This window comes from Centropristis striata, chromosome 18 (genome assembly GCF_030273125.1).
Source record: "Centropristis striata isolate RG_2023a ecotype Rhode Island chromosome 18, C.striata_1.0, whole genome shotgun sequence".
NCBI classification, from domain to species: Eukaryota; Metazoa; Chordata; class Actinopteri; order Perciformes; family Serranidae; genus Centropristis; species Centropristis striata.
Genome location: NC_081534.1, coordinates 9263701 through 9289733, shown reverse-complemented (window position 1 = coordinate 9289733; position 26033 = coordinate 9263701). Strand labels below are relative to the sequence as shown.

Sequence of the window (26033 nt, the reverse complement as noted above, 5' to 3'; positions counted from 1 at the left end):
GTGAGTAACAAAGTGCCACAATGTAACACCAAAGCAAGAATAGCATAAATTGGATACTCCTGTGAAGATGAACACTCTGCCTATAGGATTTTTTACATTATATTGGCAAACAAAAGACCCAGATTCAGGTGAGTTGCAAAACAAGGTTATAATATAAAAAAAACATTTTGGGAAGTGACAGGAAAGAAGTTATCTCACAGCCCTGCACAGTCAATGATTACATGGTGTCTACGTAGCCTTTTTAGGTGTCATTCATGTGCACTCAGACCCCAGCAGACAGAAGAGGTAGTTGGCCCATGTTATGATATGATCGGTTGGCCAAGCTCCCCATGAGTGCATCCAGTTGACTGGTAGTTCAGAAACAGGAAAAATACTCACGTATGGGACCATGATTAGTATTCATAGACTGTATATAAATAATGGACGTAGTCACGTGACGTCACCCATTGGTTTGTGGCCCGTTGGAAGCATCGAGTTCAGCGTTACACTCGTCGCCATCTTGTGTCGCCATCTTGACCATATCTGGACTGTGGAGGAGCGAGAGGGATCTGATCTCTAGCTGTATCCCAAAGTCAAGGATCCTTCCTTGGTAGGCTCCTTCCTTCAGAGTCGGGTCCTCCAGAGGCGAGGCCAGAGTCCTTCCTTTCACTGGTGTAACGCACAAATGGGACAGCCTTCAGAGTGTGCAGCTGTGCGTCATTGCGTAATTGGACGTCCTGCTTAAATTCAGCGCCGCTCTCGGCCTTTTGGCTAAGATCAGGTGTAGTATCTGTTCTTATGAGTTTAATAAAAATAAATAAATAAATAAATGAATGAATACATTCAGCGCCGCAATTTCAAAATCAGTTCATGACATGGATGTGTCTTCAGCACTCTGACACAAATTGAAGAAGATGCTTTAAGGTTGAATCTCCACGATTTAGCAAGTAAAAGCCAGAAAGTGGATTAAACCTGAATATTTAACTGATCCTGGCTGAATTTGGCCACTACTTAGTTTCATAAAAGTAGCGGCGCAAAATTCATCATGGAAATCACAGAACATGAAACATCATGTTCTGTGATTTTTTAAGATTTTTTTTTTTGGTATTTTTCATGCTTTATTGAAAGAGACAGGTAGAAGGGGGGTGACAGAGGGGAGGACATGCGGCAAAGGGAGCACAGGCCAGATTCGAAGCCGGCTCCGCCGCAGCAAGGACTCTGCCTTAATGGTAACGTTCTACCAGTGTGAGCCACCGGGACGCCCTTTATGTTTTATTTTACAGGAAAGTACAATAACAGTTATTTATAAATAACAATAACGGATAATAGCGGACTTTCGGTCCCTGTAAACACAATAAAGAAATGTATAACTTTCTGAATGGCATAGTTGCACATAGTACATCATCATCTGACGCATATAAATTAATTAACAATAACTTTAGCGACTGAGACGGCATTAATTAACTTAACCGGCAATGTATCAAGATGACGTTTATTATCTTTAGCTAAATATTCTGGAATTTGTTTATGTATACGTTTTTGCTTGACTTTGAACCCAGGTTTTGTAAGTTATGTGACAACATTCAGTGTAAACTGAAAATACTTATTTAAATGCATATTGCGCCGCCGGCGTCGCTGTTTCTACGCTCGCCATTTTTAAATCTCCCGGTAGACCAGTGTGTGCAAGGCTTTATGGGTACTTGGGTGGCACAGAAGATACACACATGCATCCTTGGAATTTGGGCAAAAGACGGACTCTCTCCTCCGGAGTATCCTCGACATTGGGACAGTCTTTTGGCGGATGTCGATGATGTAGTGTCCTTCAAATCCAGCCCTTTTTAGGATCCTTCCTTGACATTGGGATACAGCCAATGACTACATGCCTCTCTACACCTCAACCTGACTGAGAGAAGCCGCTGCTAATTCATGTTTGCATGAACTGGGATGTTCATTTTGGCTAGCAAAAACGAAAAACAAAATGTATGTTACTGACCTCAGAAAACTGAGCAGCGACTCCTTGGAGTGTCTGTTAGTCCAACCAAACGCTGAACAAGACATTTAACAAAACGTTCAAATAAACTGTCATTAAGTGAAAATACAGTGAAAGGGTCAAAGTTATGAGACCAAATCGGTAAACATCCTTTTTTATATCTATATAACCTTTTATATAACTTTATTGACACGCTGCTGTGGATATGCATTGTTCTGCTTCTCTCCTGATGACGGCTCGCCTTGTTAGTGACCTGTCAATCAAAGGTAGCCACGCCCCAAACCATACGATTCTTTATCTTCTATTTTCTTCTCAATGGGGCCATTATGAAGAAGACTGAGACCGTAGTGCTTCTGAAGTAATCAATCAAGTGAGAAGTTTTCTCATTTTGCATTGAAATGAATGGACAGATTTTTTTTGCAGCCAAACTTAGTGCCCCCTGCTGGAATTTTCGGTAGAATGCAGCTTAAGGCACTTCCTGGTTTGCCTCCTTGCTCAGACCCGGAGGTTGCCAGCCGTTAGTATTACACAGAACTATAGTACATCAGAAAGTCACAGGAGTGGAACTTTTGTATGAACACATTGTATATTCTGTTGTTTTTGACCAGATACTGTAATATTCCCTGAGTGAGTAAAAACATCTTGGTAAAAATCAGTTTTTGTTTACATCTACGCTCTCAGCTGTGGAAAGTGTATCTTGGTTTGTATTATCAGACTTGATGATTTAATGCAGGTACTGAATGATAAGGACAGCAGCCCTGAAATGCCTGTGTGTGTCAAACAATCATTAAATTGATATCAGTCAGTTACAGAACTGAAGTCAATTAAATCCACAGGAACGTGTCTTATTTGACTTCCTCATGGACCCAAAGCAATTAGCATAGCGCTCTCACACACATTACACAAAAATACGAAGTTGAATCTTTCAGGCCAACTAAACTCGAGACAAAAACAATAAGTTCATAGGCATCAAGCTAGGCTACAGGCTAAATTAATGTTACTCACCCTCGTAACTGTGGACGTAGCTCGACATGTCGGTTGAATTACAATGTGAAGTACTTTTCCTATTTGCTGGTCTGGTGAAAATACGTCAACAGTTGTATTAATGCCGTCTACATTTGTCCGTGGTAAATCCTGCAGTCATCCCAAGAGGGTTCCAGTTGATTATAGCTGATAGCAACAAATCTGAAACAGATACAGCTTCCACAGCTACGCTGATGACACACAGCTGTACATCGCCATATATCCTGATGATACAGAGCCAATTGATTGACTGGATATCAAGTCATGGATGGCAGTGGTCAAAACAGAGGTTTTAGTCATTGGTCCTGAAGGCAAGAGAGAGAAACTTTTACCAAAACTACGAGATTTTAAAACTTCACAATGTGTAAAGAACCTGGGCGTCATTTTTGACTGTGAGCTCAATTTTATTCCCCACATCAAAAATATAACAAAGGTAGGTTTTTACCATCTTCAGAACATAGCCAGAGTCCGCCCGTTTCTCTCCCAGGCCAACACGGAAGTGCAGATGCATGCTTTTATCTTTTGTCGTTTATACTATTGTAATGCCCTGCTCTCTGGTCTTCTCAAAAAGAGCATCCACAACCTACAATTATTACAAAACTCAGCCACACGCGTGCTGACGAGGACCAGAGGGCGAGACCACATTACACCTGTTTTTAAATCACTGCATTGGCTCCCTGTGTGTTTCAGGATCGATTTTAACGGGGAGGCAGCAGTCTTTCAATCACACCTGTGATCCCGACTCTTTTTTTTTTTACATAAATTAATAGGTCCTATGTTCAATTTAGCAGTACAATTTCAGAACCAGTGCATGACATCGAAAGGGTTTTGGCACAGTGCTTTTCAACATTTTTGTTGAAATGGTGGAGGAAATTAGCCTGGGTATACCCAGACTGCCTTGCGCGCTCTAATTTAATTTCGAACCTCCAGACGGTCTGGCAACCAAGACAGTTTCTTAGCCCTGTTTTAGGGATCCAATCACAGAGCGGGGAGGGACGGCAAGACGATGACGCGTACTACTCGGCACTTGGAAGCTTGTAGTTTTCCGGATCCAACATGGCTGCTGCAGACGCGAAACTCTCTTTAGCTGTAGATGGCGTTTTAAATAGTTTAGAGCGAAAGTTGAAAAGCGAAAGGTCTCTCAGCGGCTCCGCTGTACCCCGGCTCGTAGCCAGGGGACAGCGGAGCCACCGAGTGACCCGCAGCAGCTTGTTTATTGCCCATAAAATCAGTGGATGTGTGTGGCTGAAGGACATGAGGGGGAATAAAGCGTGAAAATAAACAATCTTGCAGAAAGCGAGAACTGGAGAAACAAAGCAGCAAGCAACACTCTCTCACAGACACACACACAACAAACATCCATTTTTGTTGCTCTACTACGTCATCTGGTATAACTGATACGATTGGCTAAGAGCTACCTACAGACGCTTTTGATAGACATTCTAAGCGCCCAATAAACGGCTCTGGAGGATCGTAAACCACACCTCCTCTACGGAGAAATGAACGGCAGGTGTCCAGCCAGGCTAGGAGGAAATACTTTTATTAAAAAAAACATATCAACCCGTAGGAAAAATTAGTTGCTCATGTCTTCTCTGAGATCAGTTTGAGCTTCTCATATTCGTATCATTCTGTGATCATTTGTTTCTCAATTACTTCTCCTAAGGGTCCCTTAGGAACAAGAGATAAGCTAAAAAGAGACAAGACATCACTAAGACAAAGGAGGTTGAGTTGAGAAAACCATTTGAGCAATACTTGACAAGTGGATAATCTGAGGAGATCTCATAGTTGTATATGCCCCTGATCACTGTTATTTCTCGGTTATTTTGAAGGAGAATTTAATTGAGACATAATTGAGATCAGGGGCATACAACTATGAGATCTCCTCAGTTTATCTACTTTTCAAGTATTGCTCAAATGGTTTTCTCAACTCAACCTCCTTTGTCTGACTGATGTCTTGTCTCTGTTTAGCTTATCTCTTGCTCCTAAGGGAGCCTTAGGAGAAGTAATCCAGAAACAAATATGAATATGAGAAACTCAAACTGAGTTTCTCATATTTCATATCAGAGAAGAGATTGAGCAACAGATGAGCAACTCAAGGGAAATAAAAAAAAATAAACAGCATACTGCGCTGCCATTTTGCGCAAAGCTTTATGGGTGAATAAGGAGTGCTGAGGATATACACTGGCATCCTTGGAAATTCACTGAAAAAGGAATTCTGTCTTCTGTAGAATTCTGAGGATCCTTGACATCAGAACAGTCTTTAGACCAGTGTCAATAACGTAGTATCCTTCAAATTCAGCCGTTTGAGGATCCCTCCTTGACTTTGAGATGTACCTAGTCTGTTGCAGAGATCCAGACCATGCTTTTCAGAGTTTCAGAGCTGCGAGACAACCCTGCAAAAAATCATGTGACTCGCTTGCAACTGTGCCGGTGAATCTGAAAAGTGGCTGCTGAACATTTAGCTTTGAAAGAACAGTCAGCATGCAGCATGAATGCAAATGTAAATACACAAAGATTCAAATTCACCCTTTTGAAACTCCAGTTTCAACGTTTTCAGAAACTTTTCCCCAACTTTTGCATGCCAGTTAACACCATTTACAAGGTTTCAGAACAATAATAATAAATTCACCCTGAGAACAGTGACAACTGTGAAACTAAATGTGCTAGAGAAACACTGTAAAAAAAAAAAAACCAACTGCTGCAGTTGTGGAGACATTTTTTAAAGCAAAATACTGTTTGCAGAGATTTTAAATATTTTTTAAAAACTAAGTTTCAGTCTTACAAAACACTTTTTTATTCGATTTCAAGTTTTCAAACATTGAGTTTCAACCTTCAAAGTTATTTATTTCAGTTTTAAATTATGGTATTATATTTACCACATATGAAATGAATGTGTCACCTGGGTGGTTGTAATGCGCTCTGATTCCTGCTCCTCCATAATCTCCCCTGTGTCCGAGTTAAAGAATGTCCTAATTACAGCCATTTTAAAGGAGCGGGTGACGTCTTTTGATGTAATATTACCCTCCAATCCAATTAGGCCAACACTTGTCAACCTCACTCAGCAGTCATGACTACGAGGCTGAAAGTTGGGCCTTTCAACCTCTCCATGGCATGCCTCTACTGAGTAACTCCACCATCCGAACACTCTCTGCCTGTTTAAGTTGAATTTAGGTGTGAATGAGGTTTTTTGATCAGGCTATAGTATAACTGTTCTGCCCAGGAGCCATTGCTCTGTGCCAAACAGACTCACGCAGAGCACTGATGGAAAACAAAGAGGGCTTTCCTGCACTTACTTCTGTCCTCGGATAACTCTGTGGACTATACGGTCCTAATAAAGGATAATAGAAATAAAAAATTTTTTTATGATATAATGACGATAATAATTATGCCCTGTGAACCGCTACAAAACGTTTAATGTGAAACAGACAGAGGAAGTGTTGAGTTCTTATTAACAGCATAAATGGAAACATACAACAGGAAGGGTTTTTACAAAATTATCAAATATATTTGTACAAATGATTGGGAGGAACTCAGAATTGCAGCCTGTCTCTATTAGGCTGTCTACAATTATGGCCTGGTTTTCTCTACAGTGTAGTTGTGGTAAATAAAGGCTTTAAAGGGATTTACTGTCTGGTCTAGCATATTTCAGCTTATGACATTTTATATTTTATCAATCACTGAAAACCTCTTAAACTGGAATATACACACCTATGGTGTAGCCACCAGGGGATCCTGATACTGCACACTTTAAACCCCCTGAATGTTTTATATTGAGATCAGTGGTCAGCATGAAGTTAGCAGGTAGCAAACTGATGGGTTAAAGCATAAGGGCAGACATATTATAAACAGCAGGACAAGTTTAACTGTACTTACAGAAGACAAGCTGTATAAAATAGTATGAGCAGATTACATACAGCAGTGCTGGCAGCATGCTGGTTCAGTCAACAACAATCAGGTTTGAAGTGAGGGAAGGATTCCATCTAGTGGCTACAGGATGACATACACTCTCAGAAACGTTTTCCACATTAACTCTGTCTGGGGCTATTTTGTCCATTTTTTAATCCTTTTCATCCTGCCTGTATACACCACTTAAAAAATGTTTAATTGCCATGTTGGAATATATTTTTTCAGCACAACCCAACCAATATGAGCTAATAATAATTGTTTGTTTTTTTATTCTGACTTACTGGATCAACATTTTGAACCAAAAAGAAACAAAGAAAAACCAACATGAATGTGATCTTGTGATTGTGTGTGATCCTGTCATCCAACTCTGGTTTTTATTCTAGTGTGATGATATTTTATTTGTGTCTTTGGCGTAACAATTTTGGTAATTTTGTGTGTTTTTTTAGTCATTTTGTGTCTTTTTTATCATTTTATGTCTTTTTTAGTAAAAAAAAATTTTTTATGTTGGACTAAACTAACATAAATGTGTTTTTCAATCTTTTTTTTTTTTTACTTTCAAAAACTATCATGCTCAATAAAGAATTTGAAATGTTGTCTAATGTGAACAAAGATTGCAAATATAACATATAAGAGGGTTACATCCAGTTCTATCATTTGTCTCCAGTTTTACTTGGTATATCATCATCAAACTGAACCTGGCCTCATGGAGTTTACAGCCAGAACTTTAGAGGTAAATTTACAGTAGGGCTCCACGCTGCTTTGTTTTCTAGTCTGGATGTGATGAAGAAGTCATGCTTTGGTGCTTTTGGTGACTCCACAGACTTAAAATCTGATATTGGGATGACTGTCAAGATAAAATCCATTAGGAGACCAGTGTTGGGAAAGTTCACTTTCTACATGAAGTACTTCAGTTCATAGTTCACAAATTTTGAATTGAACTAGTTCAATTCATAGTTCATAATTCAAAAATTTGAACTAAGTTCACAGCTCCAAAAAAATGAACTAGTTCAGTTCTTTTTTTCAATATATTGCGAGCTATAATTTTTCAAAATGATCCTTCACTTTTTTGTGAACCTTTAATTGGCAGCATAAAAGTTTAGAGTGGCTCCAGTTACAGTCACTGAGTTGGGTGCAGTTTTTGTATGAGCTGCTTGTACTAAATGTGGTTGTGTGAGTTCACAGGCTGGGTGTGTGAGGACCTGTTGGACTCACAGTAATCTCAACCGATACACAAAGGATGTGTTATTTGGTAGAAGGTGTGTATTTTAGACTTAATAGTGTAAAGAAATGTTATATTTTAGTCTTAATAGCATTTATCTCACTTTTTTACTACATCAATATCTAAATAATAATTTCCCTATCAAATACATTTATAATTTCTTTCTGCCTCACAGAACTGCAGCATTGAACAGTGAACTTAGTTTGAGTGTGTGTCTGCAGCTTTTGACAAAGTACAAAGGATTTTTACACGTGCTTTATAGGGCAACATTAGTCCCAGCAGACCTTTGAAATCATTCAAACAATTTTTATTTTTTTTTACTTTTAAGTCTTAAGTTTGTGTTCTTTCTTTCTTTCTTTCTTTCTTTCTTTCTGTGTCACTTTGTATTTGTAGTGCTGCTGCCCCATTAAAATGTTTTTTCTTTAATTTTTCTTTCAAACTGTAGTAAAGGTTTAGAGCCAATTCACTTTGTGTTACATAAGCATTTGTTGTCGTTTTTTGCATTAATGATATATTTTATCCACATATATGATAAGGCGTGTTTGAGGTGTCCACAGCCATTTTAAACAACATATCTCAGTTTCTTTACTTCCTCATGTCTCCAACTGCTAACAAACTTTGCAGCTAGCTTGACCCTCATTAGCAATATCTGATGTGCATCTTGTTACATTTTATATCAATCATAGAAAAGTGGATGAATTCTTTTTCAAGTTATCATGTACTGCAGCCTGTATGTTCACATATTCCAGTGACAAACACCTGGCTGTGTTCCAACCAACCTAGTTCCAGTGAAGGAGACCTTGCCAAATATGTAACCAGACACATATTTATTGGCCTTCCTTATTCATCAAACAAAACAGCTGCAGTTCTGTGGCTGCGTTCAGACTGCAGGCGAATCTGATTCAAATCAGATTCCTACTCAAATCAGATTTTTAGGGCTGACTGTCCACACTGTTTTTGGCAAGTGTCCAAATCGGATATGGCTCTGTTCAGACAGCCACATTATTGACTGATCTGACAGGTTGCTATAGTAACAGCGTCTGACGTCGTAACGGCGTCAGACGTCATATAATTGCGACAGCAACAACAACAACAACAACAACAACAACAACAACAACAAACATGAGGGAGGTAGGTCACCTCAGTATATTGGCCATATCACTGTCCAGTAGAGGTGCAGAACATCTCAGACGCACCAGGGGAGAAACCGGGTGGATAGACGCCACCGTCGGGCCCGCATGAGTCGGGCGCGGCTGCCGGTGGACACCTCGTCTCCACGCTGCCGGCGATATGCGTGCCGCGTAGAGTGACGTCACGGACAGTCAAAACCGATCTGAGTGTTTGGAGCAGTTCAGACTGAGAAGCATCTGTCCAAATGCGATCTGAAACTACCTCCCGAAGGTGGTTTCATTCCGGTTTGCAAAAATCGGATTTCATGTGATTTGTGACTGTTCAGACTTCAAAAGAGCCATCCAGTTCCAATCTGGATGGGCTAAAAATCGGATTTTGGCTGGCAGTCTGAACGAGGCCTATGAAAGCACAAACCTGATTTTAGTCAAGCTTTACAATGAGTGCTTTTTTAAATGGTTTGTCAACTTTTAACCATTTATTTTGTAGAAAGTTACTCTTCTCCTGTTGTGCTGTGTTGTGCCTGAACATGTTTCTTGAAAGATATATCATGAACTTGTTCATATTTTTGGTGAACGTGAACTGAACGTACTGTATTACTGCCTGATGAACGATACTGTGAACGTGTTCATTCTGGTGTCTGTGAACAACACCTTCACTCTTTTTAATTTCGTTCAATAAGGTGCCAAATTTCTGTAGAGCCCTCCACGTGAAAAACACACCTTTAACAGTCCTGTAGTGCAGGGGTGATCAACCAGTCAACCGATGTGTGTGCTTTCTTCTGCTGTCTATGCCTGGCAAGTTTGAGAGAGCCGAATTGTGTAGATGCCGAGAGCGGTATTGCAGACAGATAGATATTTCAATCTGGCATCGGCAGTGTCATCAAAACAAAAAGCAGCATGGAGGCGATATGATAATTTAAGCCAGTTTTATAACAAGGTCATTGAGGATGGGAACAATCTTACATTTCTGTGCAAACTTTGCCCACCGGCTTTCAAAAAGAAACTTCAGTCTCAGCAAACCTGAAACTGCACACTGAACTGAAGCCAAGCCAAACAATTTAAAAGTGACTCAATAATGTTGAAATGTTTTGCACTTTGGATGTTGCACTTTCAAGTTCAACCTTAACTTCCTACCTCAGTTTGTGTTAGTAGAATGGTGTTGAGGGTTTGTAACTTGTTTGTTCAACCTGCCTGGTAAATTTTTCCAGGATTCCAGAATTCCTATTTAGTATGTACTGATATGGAATTTGAAATGAAAAAATATTATAGCACCTTAAGGACTACTGTACTATTTGTCTTATAATTCCATATTAAAAAAAGACATTCAAGCAGCAAGTTTTTCCTCATGTTTTTGAGAATCTACTGTAGGGGTGAAAGCTGCAGCTCCTACTAGTGTGGACTCAATGTACAGCAACAAATGTTAAAGCAACAATGGGGGAAGGCTGTCCCTTCAATGCTAATGTAAATCCTGGTTGGATAAGGATTCAAAATTGGATATGAAGATGAAATCTGACACATAGTTTCAGCGTTAAACTAATAAAATAATTGCTGTCTGTGGTTCTGTATGGGCTGTTGCAATAATTTTGAAAAATTATAGCTCGCAACATATTGAAAAAAGAACTGAACTAGTTCATTTTTTGGAGCTGTGAACGTAGTTCAAATATTTGAATTATGAAATATAAACTGAACTAGTTCATGCAGAAAGTGAACTTTCCCAACACTGGTCTCTTTTATTAAACATGAGTCTCTCACAAGCATATTGACCCATTTATGCTAGTCATCAGGATACATAATGCTGACTGTGCACTAACTCAGCCGTACCATCTACAGCATTGGTCCAGCATAATGAGAACTTTAAATGGTCACAATGAAGGCTTAAAAAAAAAACTTTAAGCATTGACCTACACAGACAAAAACACAAGACAGTTCATTGTTCTTCAGGACAGGACAATACCTCGGGCAAAAACATTTTAAGTTTGAGAGGAAAGGTGTCAAGCATTTTTTAGATTCTTGTTATTCTTGTTGGCCAATTCACGACGTCAGTCCAACATGAATCATGAACTGAATCATCCCAGTGAGTCATCACAATTAATCCAACCAGCAGAGATTTCACATAATAAAGTAACACCCAAATGTTGTTCGGTATCTTCAAGTTTGGTACACAAAGGCTGTAAACTGTAACACAACATTCTTACCATGCTCCTCTCTGCATCCACAACTTTTTGTAATATTACGGTAAAATGATATCAGCACTGTTGACTTCCGGTTTAAGATTGCCATTTTAGTCCATATTTTACAGTTAAAAATAAAAAGTTTTTCCATCAAAAATACTTTCTTATTTACATAGTTGAATGTGCTGACAACAAAATTACACAAAAATGATCAATGGAAATCAGATTTATTAACCCATGGAGGACTGGATTTGGAGTCACACTCAAAATTATAGTGGAAAAACACACTACAGGCTGATCCAACTTTGATGTAATGTCCTTAAAACAAGTCAAAGTGAGGCTCAGTAGTGTGTGTATCCTCCACGTGCCTGTATGACCTCCCTACAATGCCTGGGCTGCTCCTGATGAGGTGGTGATGGTCTCCTGAGGGATCACCTCCCAGACCTGGACTAAAGCATCCGCCAACTCCTGGACAGTCTGTGGTGCAACGTGGCGTTGGTGGATGGAGCGAGACATGATGTCCCAGATGTGCTCAGGTGTGGGGAACGGGCAGGCCAGTCCATAGCATCAATGCCTTCGTCTTCAGGAACTGCTGACACACTCCAGCCACATGAGGTCTAGCATTGTCTTGCATTAGGAGGATCCCAGGGCCAACCGCACCAGCATATGGTCTCATAATGGCTCTGAGGATCTCATCTGGGTAGTCAGGCTACCTCTGGATAGCACATGGAGGGTTGTGCGGCCCCCCAAAGAAATGCCACCCCACACCATTACTGAGCCACTGCCAAACCGGTCATGCTGGAGGATGTTGCAGGCAGCAGAACGTTCTCCACGGCGTCTCCAGATTCTGTCACATGTGCTCAGTGTGACCCTGCTTTCATCTGTGAAGAGCACAGGGTGCCAGTGGCCAATTTGCCAATCTTGGTGTTCTCTGGCAAATGCCAAACGTCCTGCACGATGTTGGGCTGTAAGCACAAGCCCCACCTGTGGACGTGGGGCCCTCATACCACCCTCATGGAGTCTGTTTGTGACCGTTGGAGCAGACACATGCACATTTGTGGCCTGCTGGAGGTCATTCTGCAGGGCTCTGGCAGTGCTCCTCCTGCTCCTCCTTCACAAAGGTAGCGGTCCTGCTGCTGGGTTGTTGCCCTCCTACGGCCTCCTCCACGTCTCCTGATGTACTGGCCTGTCTCCTGGTAGCGCCTCCATGCTCTGGACACTACACTGACACACACAGCAAACCTTCTTGCAACAGCTCGCATTGATGTGCCATCCTGGATGAACTGCACTACCTGAGCCACTTGTGTGGCTTGTAGACTCCGTCTCATGCTACCACTGGAGTGAAAGCACCGCCAGCATTCAAAAGTGACCCAAAACATCAGCCAGAAAGCATAGGAACTGAGAAGTGGTCTGTGGTCACCACCTGCAGAACCACTCCTTTATTGGGAGTGTCTTGATAATTGCCTATAATTTCCACCTGCTGTCTATTCCATTTGCACAACAGCATGTGAAATTGATTGTCAATCAGTGTTGCTTCTTAAGTGGACAGTTTGATTTCACAGAAGTGTGATTGACTTGGAGTTATATTGTGTTGTTGAAGTGTTCCCTTTATTTTTTTGAACAGTGTATATTACAGTATTTTTTTTTTGCTACAAACACGGTGCCAGTGTATTTTACAGTGGAGCAATGTTGTTGTTTTTTTAAATAAAAATGTAAAAAATACTGTTTTGGCTGATATATACATGTACATTTACGGTGTTTCATTATTACTGAAACTGAAATAACCCATTTATCATTTTACAGTCTTTTACTGTCATGGTTTAGCAGTTTTTACAGTGTGTGTATATATATATATATATATATATATATATATATATATATATATATATATACATACATATATATATATATATATATATATATATATATATTTACATTTACATTTACATTTACATTTAGTCATTTAGCAGACGCTTTTATCCAAATCGACTTACAGGAAGAGTAAAAGCAAACAATCAAGCAATAAGAGTATAAGTACTGCAATAAGAGCTATTAGTGTATCAATAAGTGCTAGTGACAATTCTTTGAGGAGTAGAACTATTGTGTGGTCTAGGAGAGAAGATGCTCTCTGAAGAGATGGGTCTTCAGGAGTTTTTTAAAGGTAGAGAGGGACGCCCCTGCTCTAGTAGGAACTGGCAGTGTGTTCCACCAGCGGGGAACAAGAAGTGCAAAGAGCCTGGATTGCCTTGGACCAACGGGGGGTAGAGCCAGGCGCCGTTCATTGGAAGAGCGCAACGGTTGTGAGGTAGCACATGTTTGAATCAGGGCGTTCAGGTAGGTAGGAGCAGTACCGGAGACAACTTTGTAGGCCAGCATTAGAGATTTTAATTTGATGCGGGCTGCAACAGGTAGCCAGTGGAGCTCAATGAGCAGCGGAGTGACAAGTGACCTTTTTGGCTGGTTGTAGACCAGGCGCGCCGCCGCGTTCTGGATCATCTGAAGCGGTTTTACTGTGCAGGCTGGCAGGCCTGTCAGGAGGGCATTACAGTAGTCAAGTTTTGAGATGGCAACAGCTTGTGTCAGGAGTTGAGTGGCATGTTGAGTTAGGTAAGGTCTGATTTTTCTGATGTTGTAAAGTGCAAAGCGGCATGACCGGGTAACTGAGGCGACATGACTGGAAAAGGTGAGTTGGTCATCAATCATCACCCCTAAGTTTCGCACCACCTTGGTGGGTGAAAGACACAGGGAGTCAATCTTTATGTTGATGTTGTGGTGTATTGTGGGTTTAGCAGGGAGGACCAGCAGTTCAGTTTTTGAGAGGTTCAGCTGGAGGTGATGTGCCTTCATCCAAGTGGCTATGTCAGAGAGGCAGTCAGAGACCCGTGCAGAGACTGATGGGTCATCAGGAGGATATATATATATATATATATATATATATACAGTCATGGAAAAAATTATTAGACTATTGTTTTCTTCAGTTTCTTGTTCATTTTAATGCCTGGTACAATTAAAGGTACATTTGTTTGGACAAATATAATGATAACAACAAAAATAGCTGATAAGAGTTTAATTTAAGAGCTGATATCTAGACATTTTCCATGGTTTTCTTGATAATAAACAAAATCATCATCAAGAAAACCATGGAAAATTAACAAGAAACTGAAGAGCAACTATTCTTCAAGAAAGCGACTGGAGACAAATCCAGCGACTCCTTCTTACTCTTTTTAACGAGCCGCTAACGAGCCGGAGGCCGGCTAGTTAGCTCTGTAGCAGTACAGTGTGTATGTGCTGCTGCTACAGGATGTGTTCACTTAGAGATCTCTGTTTGTTTACAACAAGCACCGGACACTCTGTGCACAGTAACCAATGTCCGTTTATGATCTGCGGAGACTCTCTCGCACAATTAGCCATGCTGCTTTCAGCTGCTGACATTGTGCACAATTAGCGACGGCGAAAACCATACATCACCTCCAGAGTCTCTAAATCCCTCTGGGGGCTAACTTGTAGTCGAAACACTACTTTTGAGAGGGTGTGGCCTGAGACTTTCCTGGTGGCCACTTTTTCCCCTAGTCGAAACACGGCTAATGTGATGCTGGCAAAGCACATTGAAAAAATCCCCTTTCTCAGGCATTTGATGACAATTTCAGACCCTATGTTTAACAATTATACGATACCACAACAGTTCAACAGTAGACCCAGTAATGACCTTTCAAGATGTGGTTTTAGATTTCACCGACTGACAGGAGAAAAAAAATATTGTTTTGATTGCCGTCAAGTCTCAGATTATTACGGGAAGAGCTGTGAAACCTGCAGAGCAAGTACTTGAGCCGTGATGCTGACTGTTGGCTATGATTCCTTTTGCTATGTGTCAATAACCCTGTGTGAACACCTCTGCAGATGTGGAGTCTGGTGCTGAGATTGACCAAACACAATAGGGGATCATGTGAGGGTTTGGTGTCCCACCTCAGGGTATTTTACAGACACCAAGTAGATTGACTTGCAGCCTGCCACAAGATCAATCGACATGCATATGATGCCGCTCTTTTACTGAATGTGCAGCCAATTACAGATAACAATCACATTTCATTTTTTCACAAGACATTAAAAGATGCTTAATGAACGCCTCCACTAAAACTGTGTTTTTCTTATGTTTATGTCCCCTACAACTAACCCTGAAGCATGATTAGCCCTCTGTAACACCCCCCAACACCAGGACGAGGGGTGATTCTAGATCTTGTGCTGTAATATTTGACACAATTTTAGGCTCTGCTTTGGCTTAGACCCCTTTTGCGTAAGACAATGTTCAACACTGGGCCCTCGCATTCTTCTGCACGTCGGGTTGCTGGTGGGACCTGATTAAAGCGTCTATTTATACAAATTTTAGTAGAACATTGGTGTCTACAGAAACTGGTTCATGAGTCATGATGATGGAATGGTAAAGTTATTCCAGCAGCATGTTTCCCATAATTCCACTTGCAGGTGACAGCCTCAGCACTCTGGAGGCTTCTGTAGAGAGGTGTGTTTCCTAAACACAGAGCGGATATATACAGTATGAGAGAGAGGGTGGTAAGAAGCGAACGTAAGTAAACTGGCTGTTTTTTTCATGTCTGTGAAAATTTGTTGGGACTTGATTTTTTTCCCCCTAGTGCTAGTGTTTTTAAGAATGATCCCACTGAACCTTAGCTGGCTGTTTACAGAGTGACCTTTTTTCTGATTATGTAGAAATCCTTTACTATGGAGCCTTTTTAACTTAACCATGTTTGCGGATGGGTAAAATGACTGAGGTTATCGTGAAATAGTTTTCCCCTTGTAGTCAGTAGTGGCAGCTTGTGCCAGATCTTGCTGAGTTCAGATTTTCTTTCAAAGTTGCTTTTCTTTGAAGTGACTGGTTACCATTTTTCTGTGCAGCTTGATGATTCAACTGAGTTTGTGCTTACTATAGAGTTGTCTGTTCAGTTGAGTGATCACACAGCCCTCTAGTTTACCTAAAAATACACTAATCACACCAATCTTTTTAGCTAAATACCCAGTCAAAGTTAACATTATTTTACATCTAAACTACAGCAGCTTTTACTGGTTTGATTTGCTAATTTGGGGGATGTAAAATGCAGAATGTCTTGAAAAGATTTTTTTATTTTTTTACAACAGAGAGGTTTGTCGTTTCCAGACAAATCGTACTTCAAATCCTTTGTTGCCTGCTGCACCTGTAAACGAAATGGTGTTCCCTTTACATTAATGACGATGTCACTGTCAACACATCATGTCTTTGTGCTGTGTTAAACAGTACGATGGCTCATCTTTAGTGCACACTTTGGCAGTAAGTAAATTTTAATGACAAAGCTGGTACATGAATAACACTGATAAAAGTTAATAATTATTAATTAATCAAACGCGCAAGTCAATAATTGCCTCGTCTATTATTTACTTAGTAGTTAGTAGATAGAGTTATAACTAAAATGAGAGTTCCACATCACTGTGACTTTGTAACAATACAAGCAAAAGGCTGTGAAACAATGCTGCAATTGAAGCTGGATGAAATCACTATATCATTTCTTGTGTTAACTTCCTTACCTTTCAACCTTTCTTTAAAAGGAATGGCAATATATAGAAATGGATGCATCATATTTGCCCTTGTAGTGACACTCGCTATTTTGGAAAAAGTGAACTTCGTTGGATTTTCAGGTCAGGTTTTTCGGGTAGGTCCACGGTATTTGTGATACTGAACATAAAATATGGAATCAAATTTCATGATGTACACAAAGCAACTCCTTAAACCTGATATTTGTTGTCTCAGGTACACCATGAAGATGAACAGTTACTACCACACACCAGAGAGAAAAGAAATGGTAAATCTGATAATTAAATTTTCGTAAATGTGATGTGAAAATTGGGAAATACATTTGAGGCATTTATAACTGAAAGTTAGATGACAATACTGATACCACGCCCCTATTTGTGTGTTAAGTAAAGAGGTACAGCAGGTCTTTTTAGGGCTACTGTAAAGACTAGCATTACAGTAATCGAGTCTATTGAAGTCCTGCAGAGATATAAACCCTTTTATATACATATGTATATATATATATATATATATATATATATATATATATAGCCTACAAGGCTGCAAAAAGGGTTTCAATATGGCCTCAACAAATTTGTCATGTGACAAATTAAAGCATTGCTATTGGCTCCCTATTGTCTTCCCTCTTTTCTAAAAGTATTACATAATTCAAGATGCAATTGGAAGTAGGAATTTGACAGGCCAAAATGGGTATGGTGCCTGAAGGCAACACTGTACCATACAGGGTTCATTTAATAACTAGATTTGAGGACTCTGCGTTGACAAACTTGACTGGTTATCAAGTAACTGAGTTGATAACCAGTGTAGAAGTACTGCTTATTCTGATTGTGGTTGGTAGGTTTATTCATTCATTAATTCATTATCCTTAGCGCTTATACAAACTCGACAACACCACCAAAAACGACTGTTACCAGTAGGTATTTAGAAATAAGTTATAGGGTAACCTTCCCCTGGTTGGGATTTGTAAATTATTTCAGCATTTAGGATTTCACTTTTCAACTTGTTATTTCATTACATTATATTTACAGCTGCACCACCAACAACAACTGCAACAAGTAGGAGCCTAACATAATGTTATAATTATTTGTATTAATTATTGGTATTATTATAGGATATGTAATATACCGTATTTCCTCAAATAGTAGCCGGGGCTTCTATTAATAAAAAATCAGTTTGGGACCCAGCTAATAATAGGGGCAGGCTATTATTTGAAGGAGGCTTTTATTAAAAAAAGAAAAAGCACGACTGGTTGGGGTCAGGGGTCAGGTTGGTGCAGGTTAAGGTAAGGGGTACACATATCGACGGGGGAACAGACTTTGACATAACACCGGTAAGACAGGCCGGTCATTAATAGGGGCCCGGCTTTAAATTGAGGAAATACGGTATGTAGGTTATAACAAAACCCATTGCTGGGACTTGTAAATTGTTGAGGATTATAAATCCACTGTTTGTGAGGATATTTAACAAATTATGTCATGTTGCCTCTACCCCAGTTCCAACAACAGCTGCTACTACCAAGGCCACAACCACTACGACCACTATCCCCACCACAGCCTCTACTACAGTTGCTACTGCTATCCCCACCACCACTACCAGCCCACCTGATAGTAGTACCCTTTCAATAACTGGGGCAACTTCCTCTTCACCTACAATTCCAACTACAACTATTCCAGGTATTGTTTTATTCACAATAGAGGGAAAATTAGGCACAACGGATAGCTTTATGCACACAAGATGTGTCTTAGATTATTGGTTAACTTATAACTGATATTTTTAGCACCACTGTTTCATTTTAGTCATTATAACCTACATAACCGTTTATTCAAACTCGGGTCCCAGGGGGCTGGAGCCAATCGCAGATGAAAGTGTTTTTGTCTTTTTGACAGGTGATAATATGTGTTATGGACTGCCAAATTGTTTCTCCACACTAATTCATTACTGAACTCAATCGTAGGTGGTAAATGTAATAAAGATCCGTATGGGACTGGAAAAGTCGGCCACATATCAGTCAAAGGATGTGATAGTGGTCAAGAGGGGAGCAAGACTGCAGTCTGTCAGGAAACAGGAGAGTGGAAATTGAAGAAAGACACCTGCATCATAATAGAAATCAAGGAATTATTTATTCATTCAGAGGTAGGTGATCTCATTTTTGAACTGAAGATCTGTAGTTGGAGGTACGTGGATTGCCCCAAATAGTGGCAATCTATCTCTCTCTCTGTTTCTTTCATTCACTTTGCTGTCATTTTACTTGTTTCTGTAAAAACACTGAGGGGGAATTAAGGTTACGTTTACATGATGACGATCTGAGCAGAAGAAAAAAAAGTGGCGTCGCGTCTTCACTTTTTATTCTGCGTTTAGACGAGCGTTTTCAGGAGGAAATCTGCGTGCATACGGTGGCGCTAAAGTGTGTGGAATTCAATTGTATGCATGCCAGGCGGCATCACTCAAAGCCATAAGAGCATCTTTGGGCATGTGGAAGTTTTCACGCCAAGTATTTTCATGAGCTACTCCTTCCACAAAGTTCTCCACCATCCACTAGATCTCCCAGGTCTTGTCCAAAGCCGTCTGGCTCGCCTCCGACCAATTGGTGCATCCAAAATGTGATAGAGGTAATTCCAGATCCTTCTCTGTTCACTAATACTATCTGTACATATCCTGTACATTTGGTGGAAAGACTCCTGTAAGTTGCCAGAGCAGCTTGAAGGTCCGACGCATGGAAATAATCCCACATGTTTGTTTATTTCCCTGTACTGGAGGTTGTATGTGACGTAACGCGTGAGCAGATCTGAGCAGAGTTTTGTGTCTTGGCAGTGTAGACGGACACGCTACGGAGGAGCGGATTACAGTTTTACACTCTGGAGGGTGGTTTCAGATTTTTGCGTTTTTAAGCCCCAAAAACGTCGTCACCATCTAAACAAAATAAAATATTTTGTAAACAGGGGCCTAAATCAGGCCTGACAGATTTATTTACAACCAGTTCTTCACTCTGTTTTGTCATAGTAGGACAAAACAGACAATGGCACATCTACACACACACACACACACACACACACACACACACACACACACCTCACTTTATCATCATCATGTGCTCTCTCAATTTTTTGTCCACACACACACAGTTGTGAAACACTTTTGAATACACTGATAACAAAATCAATTTGAAAATGTTTATTCACTGAAAATAAAAAATAAAAGCTGAAAGAGGCGACAACATTGTTTTTTCTCCACTCCATTACTATTAGACCCTTTTACAGCAATGCACAATGTAACTACGTTTTTGGGGTCAAAGGTCATAAAATCATCATGATTTTTTAGCATAAAAATGACATCATCAATACATGTAGAAATAAGTGTCATATCACTTATCTACATATAACAAGTTTGGCTGGCCAATTGAAACACGTTAAAAAACTTTAAAGCAGTTTTCCTGAGTTTTACCCTTTGCCAGTTACTGCAGTTAGACTTTGTAGGGCAGTATAGCTGTCCCGTTTAATCAGCACATTCCTTTACCCTTCCCTTCCCCGGAGTGGCCAGTTAGACATGTCTTTGCAGTCATTATGAATAGTTTGTAATATCTGACTAATAAAATGCCATATTTTGGGGTTTTCAACATTTTATAGGATTTGGCTGAGGTGGAAGTGCCAGCCTTTGTGGCAAATTTAAGTGAAACTGTCAAACGAGACAAATCAAAAATTGCAAATTCATCTGCAACCATATCAGCTATTGTTGACATCCTAAACAACATTGCAAATGTTTCCTCTGATGCAGTCAGTGAAGCTGTCATACAGGTAGGTTCAACATTCCCCTCTGTAGCTGTTGGGTTATGTGTGTTTTATCAATAAATGTTGGGGTTTTTTACTTGTTTATAGGGGTGTGACAAGATCTCGTGAGATTAAACTCGGTGATATTTCTCGTTGCGTTAAAAATCTGTCTTGCGAGATTTGTGAGTTATCCAAACTTCTATTTGTGACCTGTGGGGGCAGAAAAAAAAGAAAAGAAAAAGAGGAGGGGAAGCAGCAGCCACCAGAGGCCGGTGGCTCCTTAAGAAGAGTAAGAACGACTCAAAGCGGCACAGTCCTCTTGCAGCAGTCTCTCCCAGCTGCAGAACCGAGTCTGCAAATTGCTAATAGGCTAACAGTTAGCTCTGTAGCAGTCTGAGTCTGCAAATTGCTAACAGTTAGCTCTGTAGCAGTACAGTGTGTATGTGCTGCTGCAGGAGGTGTTCACTTAGCGATCTCTGTTTGTTTACAACAAGCACCGGGCGGACACTCTGTGCACAGTTAGTGATGCTGGTTAATTGAAGATCACTATGTTTATGATAATGAGCCATGCTGCTTTGTTTTGATCAGCAGCTGATGTTGTGCAGTTAGCGACGGTGGCCACAGTTGCTTCTCCCGTGTTTCATCCATTGTGTATGTGATCACGGATGATGGTTGAAACTTTCGCTAAGCGATTATACGACGATAGAGAACCAAACATCACCTCCGGAGTCTCATTAATCCCTCTGGGGGATTTTATTATTTTATTTATCTTATTTTAACTTTTATACATTTTAGTTTTAGTTTCAATTTGTGGAAGAAGAAGTTTATTAAAAGCTCATGCTTACATCATGCTTGAAAAGAGGTATAATAAAAGATTTCAAAATGTGCAACTCGGTTAAATAAAAGTCTGTTGGTCCAGTCATATATTGTGTCATTGTAGTTTTCTTAAAATCTCGTCTTGTCTCGTTCTCGTGAACCCAATAACGTGTCTCGTCTCGTGAGCTGAGAGTATGGTCACACCCCTACTTGTTTATGATGTTGCACCCTCACAATGAAATGTCTCTTCATCTGCAGGGTGTACTTGAAACAGTTGATGCCATTGTTGGTGATGATTCAAGAGAGTCTTGGGAAGTTCTGAATTCAAATGGAACCCACAGTGCAAGCTCAGAACTACTGGCTTCTCTGGAGACCCTCTCTGAAGGGTTGGATGGGGAGATTGTGTTTGAGACTCAACGGATCCATCTGAACAGAACGCCGTTTGACAACTCGTTTTGGGCAGATCTGAACAACAGCATTGTCATAGACATTCCAGACACCAACCTCAGCAATGTCTTTATCACCACCATGATCTTCTCCACCCTTAATAATGTCTTGCCAGCACGGAAATCCAGTTTTGACACCAGCCTCTTCAATGGCACCATTAATGGCACTGTCACCGATAATGCTATTAACGCTGCAGTGGTGCTTGTCAAAATAAATGCAACAATTCAGAATGTTACTCTGAGCTATGACAAGCTGAACACATCCCTGTTTCGAAACCCACAGTGTGTCTTCTGGAACGTCACACTGTTTGATAATCTGGGTGGTTGGGATGATGAGGGTTGTACGTTTGTTTCCGACATAAATGGCACAGTAAAGTGCAACTGCAACCATCTCACCTCTTTCTCAATTCTGATGGCAACAGACATTACATTCCGAATTTTTCGGGCTGGAATCATTTATGCTGGAGTTGGGGTATCTCTGGCAAGCCTAGTCATCTGTCTCATTATTGAAGGATACGTTTGGAAAACCATCACCAGAAATAGCACTGCCTTCATGCGCCACTTTTCCATCATTAACACTGCCCTTTCTCTGTTGATTGCTGACATCTGTTTCATCATTGCTGCCAATATTGCTGAGAACTCCCTTGAAAACCCAGGGGAGAATTATGAAGTTCCAAAGAGGCCATGCAGCACAGCAACATTTTTTATGCACTTTTTCTACCTTGCTCTGTTCTTTTGGATGCTTGTGTCAGGCCTTCTCCTCTTTTACCGGTCAGTCATGGTCTTCTCCCATATGTCCAAATCAACCATGATGGCTATAGGCTTCACATTAGGCTATGGTGGCCCTCTGATTATTGCCATTATTACTGTTGCTGTCACAGCCCCGAGAAATGGATACACCACCAAAGACTTTGCTTGTTGGCTCAACTGGTTTGACACAAAGGCCCTGCTGGCAATGGTGATACCTGCCTTGACTATAGTTTTCATCAACAGTTTAATTGTTATTGTGGTTTTGTTCAAAATGTTCAGAAGAGTTGACGGAGACACTGCCCAAACACATCAAAAGCAGAAGCCTGTGGTCATTTTTAGGTGTGTCGTACTTTTTTTAAGTCATCCTTTATTTGGACTGACCTGGTCTTTGGGACTGGCAACCATGATTTTGCCAAATCTGGGAGTCCACATTGCCTTTGCATTCTTCAGTTCACTACAGGTAATGCATCCATTGAAATACAAGTTTATGATTTCATGTTCAAGTGGCAGTATTACAATTTGACAGTATAACAATTTTGTTTCTTCCCTTACAATCATAAATAAATGTGCATGTCATCTGTCTTTCCCCAGGGTTTCTTCATTTTAGTGTTTGGGACACTAGTCGATTCAAAGGTATGTTGACTTTCTTGGGAAATATACCTACTTTCTCTTTAGAGAGCTAGATGACAATATAAATACAGCTCCAGCCTGTGCAATTTACACCCCTCTTCGTCCCTACAAAACCATGACAGCATGGTGATAGAAAGCATGCCTGAATCGGTCTGAATCAGTCCCGCCCTCACATGCTCTGTGGGTCTGTGTGTGTGTGTCAGCATTGTATTTTCCATAGGCTTATGGTATGCCAGAGGTGTTTATGGGCTTAATAAATGTCTTTATTTACATTGCTGTTTTTAAAGCAGAGCTATACCTAAGATGCATTGCAAACTTGAGCTGTCACTTTTTCTCCAAATTCAAGTTTGAAGGTTTTCAAAGTGATTTGGGCAGTTGCAAGGTTGTTAACTGTCTGTTCAGTGATTCCTTAACCTTGCTTATGTTTCTGTAAAATAATACATTAATGGCATGATAGTGTCTTGATAGGGTGAACCTTACAGTGAATGTGTCCATAAATAAAAAAAGAATAATATATAAAGGTCTAATGATTTTTAATTACAAAGAAGCCTTATTCTCCTTCACAAAAAATCCCTACATCTAATTATATACTGATACTCATTGAAATCTGCAATGATCAGAGTATACACTGTAAAAAATGTCTGTAGTTTTTACGGTGAAAAACTGGTCAACCATGACAGTAAAAGGTAAAAGACCTAAAAATGATAAATGGGTTAATTCAGTTTCATATATATGCCCAAACTGTATTTTTTACAGTTGTTTTTTTTTGATACATTACTCCACTGTAAAATACACTGGCACTTGCATTTATCTTTTGTAAAAAATACTTTTTCTAACTGTTAAATGTACTAAACACCATATCTCTTACAAATACATATACTCTAATATTTAATGGTAAAATCTTTAATTTATGCAGCGCTTATAAAGTATTTTCTTGTCAATTATATGGCAGAACAGCGTTTCTTTTGATGGAAAAACTTTTTATTCATCAGTAAAAAATTTAATAAATGACAATCTTAAACGTGAAATGCTGTCTTTTTACCATAATATCTAAAAAAAAGTTCTGGTAACCACCAAATATTGGCTTTTCGAGCAAAAAGTTTCATGAAAGTATCAACAAGCTCAATCCCCAGAATAATGCACATAGCTGGTATCCAAAAAACTGCCTTTAAACAAGCCATCATGACGTCTGTTAGGTTGTGATGTCACTACTCTACTATATGTAGGGTAGGTAGAAAGTGTTGCTACAGCAATCTTACAGTCATTCCTTGGCTGCAATGACAGTGCAGATGACACTGGGAGTGCATTTGATGGATGAAGAACGGGAAACAAAGAAGACATAGGCTTTTTTTTGAGAGGGGAGCTAAGGAGACAGGCACTAGAACTCACCTGAAAATGGCCAAAACATGTTGCTTTTAAAGTAGCCACCACTGCTTTTGCTCAAGATAAAATGAATAAGGATTCTTAAATATAAAAATGCACTTCCTAAAATCTTGGCATCTTGGTAAAAATCTTCCTAAATATTTAATTGACATGTAATTGTGTCTGTAGGTCTGTTCTATCCTCTCAAGAAAGTGACCAACATCAAGCACTGGCTCCAATCCAACAACAGTAAGTGTTTCTTTTGTTTGTTTTTCACACACACACACACACACACACACACACATATATACACTATAAAAAAAAACTGCTAAACCATGACAGTAAAAGACTGTTTCAGTAACAATGAAACACTGTAAATGTATTATTATTATTTTCCAGTTTTTACTGTTTAAAAAGACAAACAAAACATTACTCCACTGTAAAATATACTGCCACCGTGTTTGTAACAAAAATATACTGATATATATATATATATATACATATACATGTATATATATATATATATATATACAAGACATCACTGTAATTTTTGCATTTATTTTTTTGTAAAAATATTTTTTCTGTAATATTTAATGGTAAAATCTTTCATTTATGCAGCAAGTATTTTCTTGTCAATTAAATGACAGAACAGTGTTTCTTTTAATGGAAAAGCTTTTTTTTTTATTCGGTAAAATATGGAAATAAAATGGCAATCTTAAACGTGAAATCAACAGTGCTAATATAATTTTACTGTAATATTAGAAAAAATTGCACCGTATTCATTACGGTAAAGTTCTGGCAACCATAGCTTTCTTTTTTACAGTGTATCTTATAACTATTGCATACACTAGTTTTAAGTTCATGCATGTTTTCTTTGTTCCTGTGTGTGGCCTTCTGTCCCTGACTTGAAGTGATTTATCATGCCATATCAGCTGCTCAGCCAGAAACTTTATTGAGAGACTTTCCATTAAGTCATTACAAACTGTTCCTGATATCCTGTGTGCTGCAATTGGATCCTTACACACTACAGTACAATCCAGCCAGAGATGGACCCAGCACACATTATTTCACCACAGAATCAGTTGGAGAGGATCTAGACCGTTGTCCAACATCATGCCACAATGACAGCTACCACAACCTCTGAAGCAAGACAGTTAGCAGCAGCTCACATGAAAATAGCTTCTGTTAAAAGTTAATGAAAAACTGACACCCCCCTTATTTTTTTATTTTGTTCTAATAACTACTTGATAAATTAGTCCCTCTCAGATA

At 39.7% G+C, this 26033-nt stretch overlaps 1 protein-coding gene and 1 non-coding gene across 2 annotated transcripts; both read left to right on the top strand.

Annotated features, from left to right (window-relative positions):
* The first annotated feature begins 728 nt into the window (after positions 1-728).
* Positions 729-914, top strand: LOC131991733 (U2 spliceosomal RNA). The gene has a single exon (XR_009396167.1). It is a non-coding gene; the product is annotated as a U2 spliceosomal RNA (small nuclear RNA).
* Positions 915-12213: 11299 nt separating this feature from the next.
* LOC131991465 (adhesion G-protein coupled receptor F1-like) lies at positions 12214-24980 on the top strand. The gene is made up of 5 exons (XM_059356921.1): positions 12214-12539; positions 17213-17264; positions 21835-23232; positions 23364-23405; positions 24954-24980. The coding sequence occupies exons 1-5, from the start codon at positions 12214-12216 to the stop codon at positions 24978-24980; spliced, it is 1845 nt and encodes a 614-aa protein (XP_059212904.1).
* Positions 24981-26033: the final 1053 nt, after the last annotated feature.